Source organism: Musca vetustissima, unplaced genomic scaffold (genome assembly GCF_032173495.1).
Source record: "Musca vetustissima isolate MV318-11 ecotype Yass unplaced genomic scaffold, APGP_CSIRO_Mvet_v1 utg25787, whole genome shotgun sequence".
Taxonomy (NCBI): Eukaryota; Metazoa; Arthropoda; class Insecta; order Diptera; family Muscidae; genus Musca; species Musca vetustissima.
In genome coordinates, this window is record NW_026873112.1 from 64,502 (window position 1) to 80,609 (window position 16,108).

The 16,108-nt window shown below is 35.3% G+C and overlaps 1 protein-coding gene across 1 annotated transcript; it reads left to right on the plus strand.

Annotated features, from left to right (window-relative positions):
* The first annotated feature begins 9,662 nt into the window (after nt 1-9,662).
* Nucleotides 9,663-14,258, plus strand: LOC133322910 (putative inactive tyrosine-protein kinase Wsck). The gene is made up of 2 exons (XM_061531865.1): nt 9,663-10,832; nt 12,945-14,258. Exons 1-2 carry the CDS (start codon nt 9,663-9,665, stop codon nt 14,256-14,258), a joined length of 2,484 nt encoding a protein of 827 aa, XP_061387849.1.
* The last annotated feature ends 1,850 nt before the right edge of the window (nt 14,259-16,108 follow it).

The following is a 16,108-nucleotide window of genomic DNA, read 5'->3' on the forward strand; positions in this document are numbered from 1 at the left end:
GTGAGTATGGGGATTTTTATTTATTTTTTTGTTAAATGTCTATATTTTTTCCAATTATTGGAAACTTTATGATGAAAATTGGAGCAGAACGAACAGAGCGAGCTACTCCTTTTTTGCGGTGGTACGGACCAGATTTGAAAACAAAAACACAATTATTGCCAATGTCTTCTTCTGCAAAGAAATAGAGAAAAAAAACATGTTTTAATTATTTGTTACGGAAAACTTATAAAAATATTGATAATTTGTACATATAAAAATATTACAAATTATTATTACAAGCGTCCGGATAGCAAATTGTGTGCGTGCGAGTGTGATGCTGTTGCTCTGTAAATTTCTTAAATAATTGCGGTGTAATATTTTTGTATTTTATTTGATTCATCATCGTCATTTCAAATATTCTCACTCTGAAGAGGATGGATGCTTGAGGAATGACCAACAACATCATAATCATCAAATGTAGGCAACAACAAAAACAACAAAATATTATTTAAAAATAGTTTTTGGTTTTTCAACAAAAAATAATGTGTCAGTTGTCTTTTGGTAAAGAGCACTTGCAAAAGATGCCACCATATCCATCCATCCATGCCTGAATATTTCATGTACAAAAATTGTAGTAGTTAGAGGAGAGGAAAACCAAACAACCTACATACTTGGAGGTCTATTTTTGAAAAGGCAAATCTGAAAAGAGATAAAGAAATAAAACACAAAGGTGTTCTTCTATTTTTCCTCGATGTGTGGTACTTTCGAAAGTTGTCAAACAACAACTGAATATCGCAATTATGATTTAAGGTAGGTAAGAAGGGATTTATATGAGGATCTATGGTGGGGTAACCTAGGTCAGATGATGTACAGATGTCATATTAGCAGTCGTTTCGCTCGGATACCAGTGGTCACTTCTGTTCACGGATTTTTTTCTACAGAAAAATAAAACTTAGGAACTGAGGTCGGATTCTTTTTCTTTTTTGTAGAAAGAAACCCAATCATAGTTTCTGGATCTTTTTCTATAAAAAACCCCGACCTCGGTTCATGAGGTATTTCTTATAAAAAAAACCCAGGAACTTAGGTTTGTTGTTTTTTTTTATAGAAACAAATATCTCAGAACTGAAGTCGACTTTTTTTTCTAGAACAAAACCTCAAGATCTGAGGTCGTATTTTTTCTATAAAAAGTAACTCAGGAAGTCTGAGTTTCATCAATTGTTCTCAAAATATCCAACCACCACGTAATATCGACTGATTTCTTGCATCAAGGTACAATAACCCATTCTATTGTCTATTATATTTATATATTTAATTCTTCAATACAATGTCGATTTGTAAAATAATTCAAAACTATAAACGGTAATAAAATATAAAAAAATATTTCTAAATATTTAAAATGTGATTAATAAATATTTAATAGTTCCTAATTAAATTGTAAAAATATATTTCATAACATTTAACAAATTTTCGATATGTCATGTATGTGGCAACGATAGACATCCCGCGATCCTCATCAACTGTCAGAATTAATGAAAATAATGTGAAAATTTCAAACATTTGCGTTAATTGTTTACAATTGCATAGTATGTTAAAAAGTGATGTTTGAAAATTAGTGGACAACTCACGTCTTATAAAGGTCTTGGAAGAAATTATTTATAGACCGTCAATTGTTTTTTCCTAAATATAAATTTGATATGAATCTCATACTTTTCCTTTTCTTCTTCGTCGAAATCCTACATTTGATCATCGATAATTGTTTTGGCAGGTCAAACAAAAAAATGTGCTTTTGATGTTGTCATAAGGCTTAGGCCAATATCCTATATCAATAATTGTATTTGCCTCTTAAGAAAAATGTTTTTAAATACATTAAATTATTTACGTAGCAAATTTTACGGCATATACCGGTTATTCAAATAAACAATTTCACTAATACATATAATATTTACATAAATCTGTGTCCACATTGATATTTATTCGGCTTTGTATTTCAATACTTGGCAATTATTTTGTTTATTTTGAAATATGACTAATTTTAATTGTGCGGTGTGAGTGCGATTGCATTTGTGGTCATTCGGCATATTGCGGCATATTAGATCATGGGAGACGTTAATGAAATTAAAAATAATGAAAACAAGAGAAGATAATATAAAACATATTATTGCGAAAAATCTAGGTGGATCCTGAGATTTTTTAGTATTTTCAGGGTCTTAACTAGGCGTAGCCGTGGGGTTTTAAAGAATATTTTTGTAGGTCCTATACAAGGCGTGGATTTTTTAAAGTATATTTGTCAACAAGGTTTTGATTTATTTAAGAATATTTTTTCTATACCTCCACAAGATTTTGATTTTTTAAGGAATATTTTTTCAGCACCTCAACAAGTCTTGGATTTGTTATACCCTTCACCACACTGTGGTACAGGGTATTATGTCTTTGTGCATATTTTTGTAACAGGCAAAAGGAAACGAGATAGACACATGGTTCCTTTTGAGAATATGCATAGAATCACTTTCTGTTGATGTTAAATTGTAAACAAAGTACAGGTCGCATTTATAATCTGATTTTTATGAAAATTTGTACAGCTCCTTTCTTTGGCCCTAGGACGATTCAGTTATAATCGGTTCAGATTTAGATATAGCTCCCATATATATTTTTCGTTCGATTGTAGGTAAATGGTGCGACAAACTCCCTATATATCTTTCGATTTGCACGAAATTTGGCATAGCGTACTGAATTAAGTCTAGAATCAGTCAAATTTAAATATAGCTCAACTATATATTTTCGTCCGATTTTAGGTAAATGGTGCACCAAACTCCTAATGTTTGTCCGATTGACACGAAATTTTGCACATCAAATTGAGACTAGAATGACGTTATTGCGTTTTGTTGGAATTGGTGCAGATGTAGACATAGCTTCCGGCATACCGAATATCGCAGAAAGTCATGTGTATGGATTGATGTTTGTCGGTTCACTTATAGATAAAAATCATATATTTAAATTCGTTCAATTTCATAAAACTTGAAATTCGACATGAAATTCTTGGGATACATATGTAGAATATCCCCCAAGTAGTGAAGGGTATCATATAGTCGGCCCAACCCGACTTTACTACTTTCCTTACAAGACGTGGATTTTTTATTCTAATTTTTATGAACGTTCTATACAAGGCGGGGATTTGTTAATCAAATTTTTATATTTTTCAGGGCTCAACAAGTCTTTGATTTTTTAAATAATATTTTTTCAGTTAGATTTAAAATTAAATACCAGATATCCTCTGCTATTTAATTTCCCATGACTGTTTTAGTTTACAAACTCACACACACATATAACATTTTAAGATGATCAACACTGCCGCACAACAATACTGATGATGACACATAAACAATGAAATTATTTAACAGAAATAATATAAGAAAAATAATAAAAAACAATAACACCATATAAAATAAATTCGAAACACACACTCACACGCAGCTTACAATATGACTGTGAGAAAATAAATTATTAATGATCGCAAATTGACAAGATTTCTGCTGCGGCCACAAGATGTCACGCATATGTATGCATGTAAGTCCAAAAACGATATTAAATAATTAATACAATAATTAATTAAATTATTATTCGAATTGTTGTTTGGCATAGAGAATTAGAAAACCAAAAAATATGAAATAAGTTTAAATATTGAGTTTTGGTGTTAAAGCTGGCTGGCTGACTGTTGACGAAGACACATTTTGATCGACCTTTGATGACGTTGCCATTAAAATGTTGTGTATATATATATGTACACATGCAAGTGTGCACAAATGATTTTAATAATAAAAAAACAAAAGTGACTTTCATTCATTTCTTTTTGGGGGAAAATTGAAAGACATACAGCTGTCGTTGTCGAATTGAAACATTGATATTTGACCGATCATAAACACATGGCGTTTTTTTGGGTATCTCGTTCTCGTCCAACAATAATGATAAGATTAAATGGAAAATGTTGTTTTTGTTTATTGGAAACTTAAAGGCACACACACATACACTTTATTAGGGGATAGATTTATTTTTTTAAAATAAAGTTTAAGAGGTTTTTAGAAAACTCTTGAACAAAAGTTTTTTTCTGGAGGATTTTCAGTTATTTTATTTCTTTGTCTTTATTTCATGCCACATATTCTGAACACGATCACAATTTTTTGAAAATTCTTTACATTATTTTTTACATTCTTCAAAACTTGACTTGCATTTACGTTGAAAAATAAACCCACAAATCTAAACCACACACTCGATTTTGATTTATTAGTCAAAGTCCGTCCACCATTCTTCTTCTGCTTTTGTCCAGTGAACGAACAAAAGAATGTTTGTCTGGTCTACCTCTCTATATATGTGTAATGGAGGTGGAGTAGTAGTAGCTACGTATATTAATTTGTAACACAATTCAACACATACACAAACGGTTAAAAAACGAAGAAGTATGTAAAACAAATGTTACACAAATCTGGTCTTCAGGTCCGCGTTATTATGCACCCAAGGGTTTTAGGGTTTTATTTTCGAAAATAAATCTCAGTTAGCCAGATACACACATTCGTTCCGTTGCGAGAGAGATTCAATACTAAATAGTCGGTAAGCAATAAGTGTCGTATTTAGATTGAGATACACTTGTTCGATGCAACAGTTGGGTATGTGCCAGAGATGGGAATGTTCGATTCGTACAATAACAAAAAAATATAAAACAAAAAGGAATTTTGATAAGTCGGACGGGGCTGACTCTATGAAACCTTCACCAATTGGATGTTTACAAGAGATAAAATTCTGATTATTTCATAAAATCGGACGAAAATATATGAATATCTGAACCGATCTTCATGCAACTTAACACACATCAATATAGACTCAATACAGTATGGTATTCCCAATTTGCGTTTCAATCGGACAAGTAATAAGACTTTGGTGTACCATTTTCTTAATATCGAACGAAAATATATATGGAAGCTATATCCAAATCTGAACCGATTTTAACGATATTTAACACACGACGTTCTAGACTCAATTCAGTACGCTATGCAAAATGTTGTCTCAATCGAACTTATCTTGGGGCTTTAGTGCCCTTTTCCATAAAATCGGACGAAAATATATATGGGAGCTATATCCAAATCTGAACGGTTTTCAACAAAACTCTACATATGTCATTCTAGGCTCAAAACAATACGCTATGCTAAATTTTGTAAGGTTTCCATGGAAAATCTTAAATTCAGCCCAGCTGAATAAAGGTTTTGATATGAATTCTGCAATTCAATCAAGCTGAATTACGGGTTCCCTAGGAAATCTTTAATTCAGCCCGACTGAATTAAGGATTCCATAGGAAATCTTCAATTTAGCCCGGCTGAATTAAGTTTTCCATAGGAAATCTGCAATTCAGCCTAGCTGAATTAAGGTTTCCAGCCCAGCTGATTAAATTCAGCCCAGGGAAATCTACAATCCAGCCCAGCTGATTTGATGTTTCCATAGGAAATTTGCAATTCAGCCCGGCTGAAATAAGGTTTCCATAGGAAATCTTTTATTCAACTTTGCTAATATTTCTAACTTTAATCGATGATGATATTAACAAGAAATCAGTTTATTTCTTTCAAATTTCAGTTATTTGCTCAAGAGGTTATTTCACAAACAAAAATCGGAAGTAATTTAACATTCCCATCCCTGTACTGCCAGTCAGTGACAACACGTCAGCTATCGCTGGAATATTATAATTAAAACAATAACAAAAAACAGAAACAAACAAAACAAAAGTCAACGTGGTCGAAGTAGAGATCGTGGAGCATATATTACGATATTTGTATACGATCATTGTCTTTCTCAAATCTCAGTTGCAAGGCCGGTAGTAGTGGAATTGCAATGAGTAACAATAACTTGTTTTACCTTAATTAAAAAAATTGAGAATGTCAGAGAGTGGGAGAGAGCGATAGAGTGTAATGGAAACATTGTAAAGCAATTAATTATTTACTACAAAATGCAATCGATCGATCGATACTTGTTTATGACTCAGGATTTAACAATGAAAAAAATAAAAATTTGGGTGCAACTTCGTCCGTATATATAAGTAGATCTTTTAAAACTAGGATTAAGTAATTGAAGGTGTTATAAATTTTATTACCTTAAATCAGGCTTTATCTAAAAATTGAATTTGCAAGTGGGAATTTGTACGAAAAAAGTCATTCTAGAAAGTAGTTGACCTGTTATTAAAATGGTGTCAACAGATTGAATTGAGTTTTGGATATACGGCTGGTACTAAAATTTTAATATTAAAAAACAGCAAATAAGTCCAATAGTCGGACGGGGCCGAATATATGTTAACCTTGACCACTTTTGAAAATATATAGGATCTATATATAAATCTGTACCGAATTAAATGAAACTTAATATTCTTCATTGTTCATTTCGTCACAATCGGTCAAACCTTGGGAGATTGGTGCACCGTTTACATAAAATCGGACGAAAATGTAAATGGGAGCTATATAAAATCGTACGAAATTATATATGGAAGCTATATCTAAATCTGAACCGATTTCTATAAAATTTAACACACATAATTCTACACCCAATTCAATACCATATGCAAAATGTTGTCTCAATAGGAAAAACCTTGGAACTTTAGTAGACCATTTACATAATATCGGACCAAAATATAAATGGGAGATATATCTAAATTTTATCCGATTTTAATGAAACTTACGTTATATCAAATGTCTTCTCTATAGGACAAACCTTAACGTTTTATGTGGGAGCTATATCTAAATCTGAACATATTTTCAGAAATTTCAATAGGGTTCGTTCTTCAACACAATAAATGAGCTGTGCCAAATTAATAGCTAGATTATTTTTAGAGCAACTGAGATAGAGATTACGGTTCCCTCGTTTGAATTCTGGCAAATTATTTATCATGGTCCTTATTATACTCGGGTTCTCTTCAATTTCTTTATTATGGACTCAATCGGTAATGGTAGTTTGTCTCCTTTTTGAACCTGAAGTTAGAAGTAGAACCGGATTAGTAGAAAAGACACAGTGTGAAATGATATAACAATAATTTTTTGCTACTGCCACCTCTGTATACAAATTCCTACAGGTTGCAACCAGAAATGCCCCGAAGCCTTGTCCATCAGATTAAAAATGGCTCGGAAAAGGATGGCGTTTAGATGTTAAAAAATTTTGGTGTTTTATAATCGGAAACGATGGTGTTTCAATGATCGATCTGATACAAGAGAACTGTCGAGCTGCCAGCTAACGTCATTTGTCAGATTTTGTGCCACTATGATGCACAGTCTGTGAGTTGTGGTAATCTCCGATTATCCACGTGGGACAAATCTATCATTTTTCAGTCAGCTTTGTACCCCTCCAGTCATTACATAGGATGGATTGTCACACCAAAGTTCATATACCAATTGAATACAAGTATTTGGACGTGATTGGTCCCCTCCTTCTGGTACTCCCCCACAAAGGGTCAAAATATGCAACATTTATAAATCCAATATCTGGCGAATGGAATATCCGATTTGAACCAAATCTTGTACCACCTTTTATCTTAAACAAACCTAGATCAAGTCCGAGGATGGGACCCAGGGTCCACTCCATCTTGTACATCCTCCACAAAATGGTATTCTTTTTCAATATTTATAAATACAATAAGGCGAATGGAATGTCCGTTTTGAACCAAACCTGTCTTTTTTTATGTGTCATGCACCTGTTTTTGATGCAACTCCGCACAGGGCAGAAATTCTACCCCCGATTTGGTTATAAACCAAATCCAGCACGATGCTCATCACCTACTGTTATATCCATGGCTAGATCCTCAAATCTAGGCACATGTGTTACCGAAATTTTCCGGGAGGTTCATAGCCGAAGCTTTTTTCAGAACCTAGAACAGTTCGTGACTGGTCACCCACATACTATAGCCTCTGTCCAGCTTCATACCCAAAGCTGCTACCGATAGAACTAATTTGCAGGCTCTATACAATGGAACATTGGCTGAACGGGAATTAAAAGGAAAAGTGACCACCAATATCTTACGACATTGGGCATGTGGAATAGGCGCAACGTGTGGTATGATCCTAGTCCATATGCTGAATATGTGAATAATATGAATATGTATGGAGACAATAATTAGTGCCCTTTAGGAAATTGCTGCGGTTGTATCATCCAGATCTGACATATGGAAATTGACTCCAAACTGTTTGTGACTGGTCACTCGCAGACTATTGCCTCTGCCCAGCTTCATAGCGAAAGCTGCTACCATTAGTACTAATATTTGCAGGCTCTCTACAAGGAAACAATTGCTGAACGGGGATAACAAGCAAAAGTGGCCACCAACATCTTACGATATTGGGCATGTGGAATAGCCTCAACGCACGGTGGGTTATTGGTCCACCGACCCATCACTTGTTTTTGGTACCGACCCATCAATTTGTGCCCAATAGCAATTGAGGCGTCTGCATCATCCAGATCTTAGCTGTGTGCTAACACTACTCGTTTATGTCTAGACAGTCGATCCTTCTCCTCTGCTGCTATCGTGGGAAAAATAGAAAATTATTATAATTTTTTATGATGTGCAGTTTTTTTCATATTGAACCGGAGAACCGAATTAGCTGTCTACATTTAGCCATATTTCCACTTTAAAACGCTTTCCAACACTATTATTTAAGCCACAAAGAAACAGGTAACAAAGCAAAAATTACGTTAAGAGAATGGTGTCAGTTTAAGCCATGGCTAACAATAGAGTTAATGCAGTACAGAGAGTGAGAGAGAAGAAGGGAGAAAAACAGAGATGACGACATACCAAAGAACGTCAAATAAAACAGTTAACACAGTTGTTGTTCCGTTTTAGCCTGTGGTATTAAACGGGTCCCAAACCATATGACTCATTTCAGATTAAATAAAAGTACCCTCGGTGTGTGAGAATAGTGTCAAGATGATCTGCCCCATGAGAGAATAAAAATAACTTTTATACTCAAAGAGCTCAATGAGTAGTTATTTAACTGGGAGACATGCACATTAACATGGTATGTATCCGTCGTCGCCGCCGATCCATCTGAAGCTAAGCTTTAAATCAATTATGAGCTGTGAGTGAGAATGTATAGCGTTTTTTTTAATTTTTTAGAAATACTAGTGACTGCCATTAATGGTGGTGGTGGTGGTTGTGGTCTGTCAAACAGTCGTTGTTGTCATACCAATGAAGAGTAAAAAATAATTCTGGAGAATTTGAAAAAAAAAGAAAAATTGGTTCTTCATTTGTTTCCAAAGTGAAAATGTATAGCGCGGCCGCCACTAAATGTTGAATGGAACGAACGAACGGAATTGTGTCGTGTGCTGCCTGTGGTGGTTCAACTGAGGATGATGATCTTTAGTGTGGTTTTGGAAAATTGAAAAACAAAAAACAACAACAAATAATAATTAAACCAGTGATTTTAGTAGTAGTAATGGCAACAACAACCACGCTACAAAGCAAACAATCTATTGAAAAAAAATAAAAGTGCATTATGTCAAAAAAAGAAAAACAACAACAATTACAACAACCAACATAATTAATTGAAACGAATAGAAAAAAAAAACACAGCAACAACAACTAAAGGTAATTTGTAGAAGAATCACCCACAACCTAAGCTTTGAAAACATTTTTCATTCATTCATATTTTGCAGAGTTAAATTGTTAAGCCATGGCGGTTCGGCAGCAACAACAACGTATTGCCGTTGACGATCCCATAAGAAAAAAACATCGACGAATAACAACACCTGGCCACCGCCCTAAATCGACTTTAGAAACGTTAAAAATTTTATTTTTCTTCTTCGTCTTCTTCATTGTGACTCCGCAGCAACGCAAAAACTCCGCGACAGCTCAAGGTGGTATTGAAGAGACCCCCTACTACTATTTGGGTTGCTATACCGCCCGTTTGGATTTAACCCAAGAACAATTGTTCAGCAAAGTACCCCAAGTGTGTGTCGAGATTTGTGAAGTTAAGGATTACAGCTTTGCTGCCCTGTCCGATGATAAGTGTTACTGTACCCACACCGTTGTCCCCGAGGAAAAACAAGATGATCTGCTGTGTTCCACACGTTGCATAGCCAGCAAATCCGAATATTGTGGCGGAGCTGGGGTACACAGTTATTATTCCACCGAAGTGGCCAAAAGTGCTGCAGCCAAAGAATTACAAGTCATTAATGCCACCGAGAACAGCCTAACCATCTCCTGGCTACCACACAACCCAATGAAACATTTCATATCCGGTGTAGAGTCCACACCAATGATTCGCATCACCAACTACATGATCAAAACGGAACGTCTTCACACCTACTCCATGCAACCCTTTTTCCCCCAACCCGAATTCATTGTCCAGGGTAATGAAACAAAATTTGAAATAACCGATTTACATCCAGCAACGCACTATCAAATAACCGTTCAATCGCTATGCGAAAGTAATACTCAGGGTGCATCGAAATGTGGTTCATCCATGGTGGAGGGCACAACGTTAATTGGTGAGCCAAGTCCTATGCCACCACCACCAAAAGTCTTGACGAGCACCGATAAAACCATCACCATACAAATAAAACCCGTTCGCAATAATAATGGTCCCGTCACCAAAGTGTTGGTAATTGTTGAACATGTCGATGATGCAATAACCCAACCGTTTGACAGTGCTCTGCTCGGTAGCTATACGGAGGCCGAAGAGAACGGGCTGCCATATTATATTGCTGCCGAATTGGATTATGATCGTCCGGGTGATAATAAAACGAGGAAATTCATTGTCGGTGATGGCAAACGCTATGGAAGATATACAAATCCACCGTTGGATAATAAAAATTCGGATGTTCATATTAGTTTGGCTGTGGTAAGTTAAACAAAAATATCCTAGTTAATAATTTTAAGTGTTAAATATTTGGATATAGAAAAAAGTGCCAGGCGGTTTTGTCGACAGAAATATATCCTCAGTCTAAGATTTTTTGGAGGTCTACGAAATACAACATTCGTTGTATTACCAGAAGGAGTGGATCGACATTCCCCATCTTTTAACTTAATTTAAATTTGGAAGAAACATTACGCTGTGCAAAGTTTTGATGAAATGCCTTCGAGAGTAAACGTGCGCACCAGCCAGACAGACGGACATTTGTGAATCGACTCTAAATTGTCTGAAAAGGATTTCGAGTCTAAAAACAATATTTAGACGAGGCATATTTTTCCGTATCAAAGTGTACGGTACAAGCTAAGTAATATGGATTTCAATATTGCGAATCAGGATAGCTGCCAATGCAATAAGCATCCTTGGCCTGTGAGCGGGTCTAAATGAAGACCGAGTGCCAGTGATCCTTGGACTGATGAGACAAATATAGTCCCCCTAAATTAGTTCCATGATAGATGAATGACCCCCAAACGTTGGGGGTTTACGCGACATCATGTCCATCTGGATACCGACTGTATTTGAACAGATCATAGTTCATGCCTTGGCACCTCAATTAGTATTAGATTATGTTACAAAAAGAAAAAAGTACTCTTGGTTACCCATAGGGGGCAAATGAGACTAATACCGTTCGCATCAGTTAGGAAGAGGTTATTATAGAAAAATATGAGGTTTATAGAGGTCTGCATAGGTAAGGAGAATTTTTGTAGAGGTCCGTATAGGTATTAGCTAAGGCTCGCTAATACCTATACGGACCTCTAAAAAAATTATTGTCCTTATAGGTAAGGTTGAGATTCATAGAGGTCGGTACATGTAAGAATGAGCTTTATAGATGTCTTATAGATAAACAGGATATCTATAGAGGTCTGTATAGGTAAAGAGGAGCTCTTTTCCCTATATGTACGTTAGGAGCTCTATGAAGGTCCATATAGGTAAGGAGGAGCTCTATAGGTTATTATTATAAAAGAGGAACACTTTTCGGGATATCTATAAAGGTCTGTATAGGTCCCCATAGGTAAAGAGGAGCTATTTTCAGGCCTCTATGCGTACGTTAGGAGCTCAAAGAAGGTTCGTATAGGTAAGGTGGAGCTTTAGAGAGGTCGGTACATGTAAGGAGGAGCTCCATAGATGTCTATATAGATAAGCAGTAGCTCTTTAGAAGTTTCTATAGGTCCTTATAAGTAAAGAGGAACTCTTCTCAGGTCCCTATGCGTACGTTAGCAGCTCTACATGTTTCTATAAATTTATGGAATAACTCGATTGAAGTCCGTATAAGTATGAAGGAGCTCTATAGATGTTCGTTTTGATATGGATGAACTCTTTTGATGTGCGTATAGATAAAAAGGAGCTCTTTAGAGTTGTGTATAGCAAATTTTTTGAGATGCATACTTCTTCACGATCGTTAGGTGTTTCCTAAGCAGAATAAATACCTTTTCGCTGATATTGTTAGGGTCTTGGTCGACATATTTTTGACAATAGCAGATTAAACTACGATAAGCCTTCATATATCTAGCAATAATTGTACTCCGATATATCTTCCTGTCTTACGCCTCTATTGACTTAGTTCTACTTGGTGCTGGAGTTAATGTGAAAACTAAAAAGGTTCATAAATTTGCTTTATAGTTGGAATGTTATTCCCTAGGGGACTTTTTAGTGTAGTCACATCCGAACTTCCTCACGATGTTTAGGTGTTTCTTAAGCAGAAGAAATTCATTGTAGCTGATTTTGTAAGGGTCTTGGTCGACATATCTCTGACAATAGTAGAATGGTTTCCAATATATCTTCCCGACCAGTGTCTCTTTTGTCTTAGCCCTATGATATGCCGGAGTCCGATTAAGGTGAAAAAGGTTCATAAAATTGGTCCATGTTGGAAATGCTTTCACACAAGCACCGCATTCCTTAGAATAGGCCTCGCAGGTCTAAAAAATATAAAAATAGTATTTAGTTTATAATTTATTTCAGAACATTAAATATTATTGAATTAACTTTCATTTTTGTTCTAATTTCTGCTCCTTTTTTCTCTCTCTCTCTCTCTCTCTCTTCCAGGTAAGCACGCTGAACAACATAACGAAAATCCTGTACGCACGCAGTACCCACGAACAACATGTCAGTTCAATGGATAATTTTACATATTCCACCTTTGAATCGGGATCCAATTCCGTGGTAGCGCTGATTGTAACCTGTTCTGTTTTCGGTGTATGTTTTATCCTTTCCGTTATAACGTATTTTTATTTACGTTATAAAACATGTCAATTACGGGCGCTTCGAGGTGGTAATTCCCACGAAATGACAATGCAACAACCGATTATAGATCGTGAAAATAATGGGTTTGTTGTCGAAGATGATGTACCACATACGACAGAGAATTTTAAAGAACAACTAAATGGTTTGGTAGATCGTTTGGAGACCACCAAAAGAATTCCGCGCAATAATTTGCGTTTAAATGTCAATGATATTGTGGCGGTGGGGAATTATGGAGATGTCATTACTGGGAAATTGTTACAAAATAATTTACCCGAATCGACGGCCGAGTGTCAGCTACATGTTCTCTCTTTGGATGAGCTAACCAGTACCGATCAAGGGAAGTTGTTGCAGGAATTTCGTAACCTCATCAAATTGCAGCAGCATACCAACATTTTAGATTTCTATGGAGTATCGGCCAGTACCGATTGGTTCTATTTTGTGTTTGAACATCAAAATGTGACATTGAAACGTCGTCTAATTGAAAGTCGTCGAGCCCCCAATTCAGCACCCGTACAACGTATAACTTCGTTATCTGAACAAATGATATTGGAATGGATATATGAAATAGCCAATGCCATGGAATATCTCGCCAAATCGAAGGTGGTACACAAACATTTGTGTTCCCATTGTATTTATGTTACAGCTGAGATGAAATTGAAAGTATCCGTCTTTGGACCCACTCCCTATGTACAAAATCAAAAGAAAGTTGATCAAACCCGCTGGCTGGCACCAGAAGTTCTACGCTATCAACACTACTCAACCAAATCGGATGTTTGGTCCTTTGCCATAGTGGCCTGGGAATGTTGTTCATTGGGCGCAACTCCATATCCACAAATAAATAGCTCGAATAAAATCTTGGATGCTCTGAAAAGTGGTTCACGCCCAGCTCAACCATCGTTTGTCTATCAAGATCTCTATCAAATGTTGTTGAATTGTTGGACTTTGGAACCCAGTGAACGTTCAAATTTTGAAGATATCACATTTAATGTACGACAGATGATGACCTCACCACGTCATTCGTTGTGTTTCGATGTGCAGGAGAATAAATCGCCGGCGAATTGTAATATTTTGGATGCATTGCCATTTTATATGCCAGCATTGGAAATGGAAAATTAGGAGGATATTCAATTGAAATCTAAGGAAGTTATTTCCTTCACACACACACAAACAATTTGCATGTACAAGTTAATAATGGTCATTATTATTATTATATCTTTTTTAAAAAATAAGCTTTAATATATTTAATACCAATTTGAAAGAAAACAAAATGTAAAAGTGAATGAAAAATTCATAGCATATTTTTAAATTAAAAAAAAATATGTGTATTAGTCATGTAGTTAATATAACAAAGTGTAATTTATGTAAATAAAGATGTAGAATATAATTCTGTTTTCTTAATATAAATTTGATGGTATGGTTCTGAGGTGGAGAGCTGATGCTTTCTGAAAGGGTATTTTAATTAACAAACAATTCCCACCATGGTACAATTATAAAAGGTAACAGCAAATCCCAGCTGATTTGATTCCAACGTAATACTAGTGTCAATATGAATTTGACAAATTATGTTTTTAAAAATCACCCAACAGGAAAATTGGGAATGCATTCAATTCGAAATTGTTCTTTATTAAATGTCCAACCGTATTTAATTTACTCAATCTGCCTGCTGGGAAAGTTTGAGGAAGCAAATCTTTCTGCAAGGAACAACTCGCTATTCCCAGCATTTTCATATGTGCTACACATATATATGGCAATGGCTCAATTATAGGAAAGATGTGGAAGCGATAGAAATATAAATTTGATAGATTTTCATTCATGTTTTTCAATTTTTGATCTGAGGATTCAAAAATGTTTCATTTTCAAAATAAAAATAATTTGATTATAATTTGTTTGTTTGTTTACATTTTTCTGTCAAATGAGTTGACACTAGTAGAACTTACAACAACAAATTTCCATGTGGTTGTTTTATCGTTTTTTTTGTACAACACTTGCTGTTACCTTCTATTATATATACCATGAATTCCCACTAAAAAAAATAAATGCATGGGCATTCTAGGTGTAGAATGGTATTCATGGGTTAATTTATGTTTAAAAGAGGATTGATTTAGTGCTGGTCACCACACATATCCAATAAAGGGATATACGATCTAGAAACGAAAGAGAGTATAGAAATTCTGTGCTATTATTAAAGTCCTTTAGACTGCTGTGGGGACAAAACCAACACACGAAACAAATCAGTTAACTATTTAATATACACAAGGAGTTATGAATCAAATATGCTCGGTTGCTTAAAAACCCAATATACTGAAAATTTGGGGTACAGTTCGTAATATGGCGGGCTACTCAAAAAATTGGAGTAAAATTAATTTTTGGTTGGACGATTTGGTACCTAATTTGAACTCAACGTATCAAATTACACCCAGTTGGGAAAACATATCTGGTTCCCAATAAGGTGCTACGCTTTTTCGGTTTGTAACATCAAATATTTCCTACATAAACCTGTTTGATAGACTTGCTAATGTAGAGATGCTATCTTTTTGAACTACTACATCCGCCAATACTTCTTCACACACTATGTTATACTACGATTAGGATGACCCTAAAAAGTTCAGCAATGAGGCCACATTGCTCTAATGACGTCTACTCAGCCAACGGCAACATGATGGACCACCATGTTGCAGAATCATTTTTAAATACTTCTAGTAAACGCCACTAGCAAAAGTTTTTAAGGATATTGTTTCTATTTTTTAACCTATTTCAGAATTATAGAATTACAGTAGAATTGTTTGCCCCTGTCCATGAGCTGCATATTCGGTCGGTGTCATAAAAAAATATACAGGCGGGTCGGTTTTGTGCCCAGCTCTTCTAATTTGAAAGACCATGTTCCGATACGTTGTCTTCCACTTGATCTTTCGATCGGATTCGTGGCCTTCCCCTTCTGCGTGAGCTCGTTTTTATATGACATCCTC

What these genes read in the sequence shown, in the direction of transcription:
- LOC133322910 (XM_061531865.1), top strand. Translation starts at nt 9,663, where the DNA reads ATGGCGGTTCGGCAGCAACAACAACGTATTGCCGTTGACGATCCCATA. An exon ending in TTCATATTAGTTTGGCTGTG is followed by an intron (nt 10,833 to 12,944) that starts GTAAGTTAAACA and finishes TCTCTCTTCCAG; the next exon opens with GTAAGCACGCTGAACAACAT.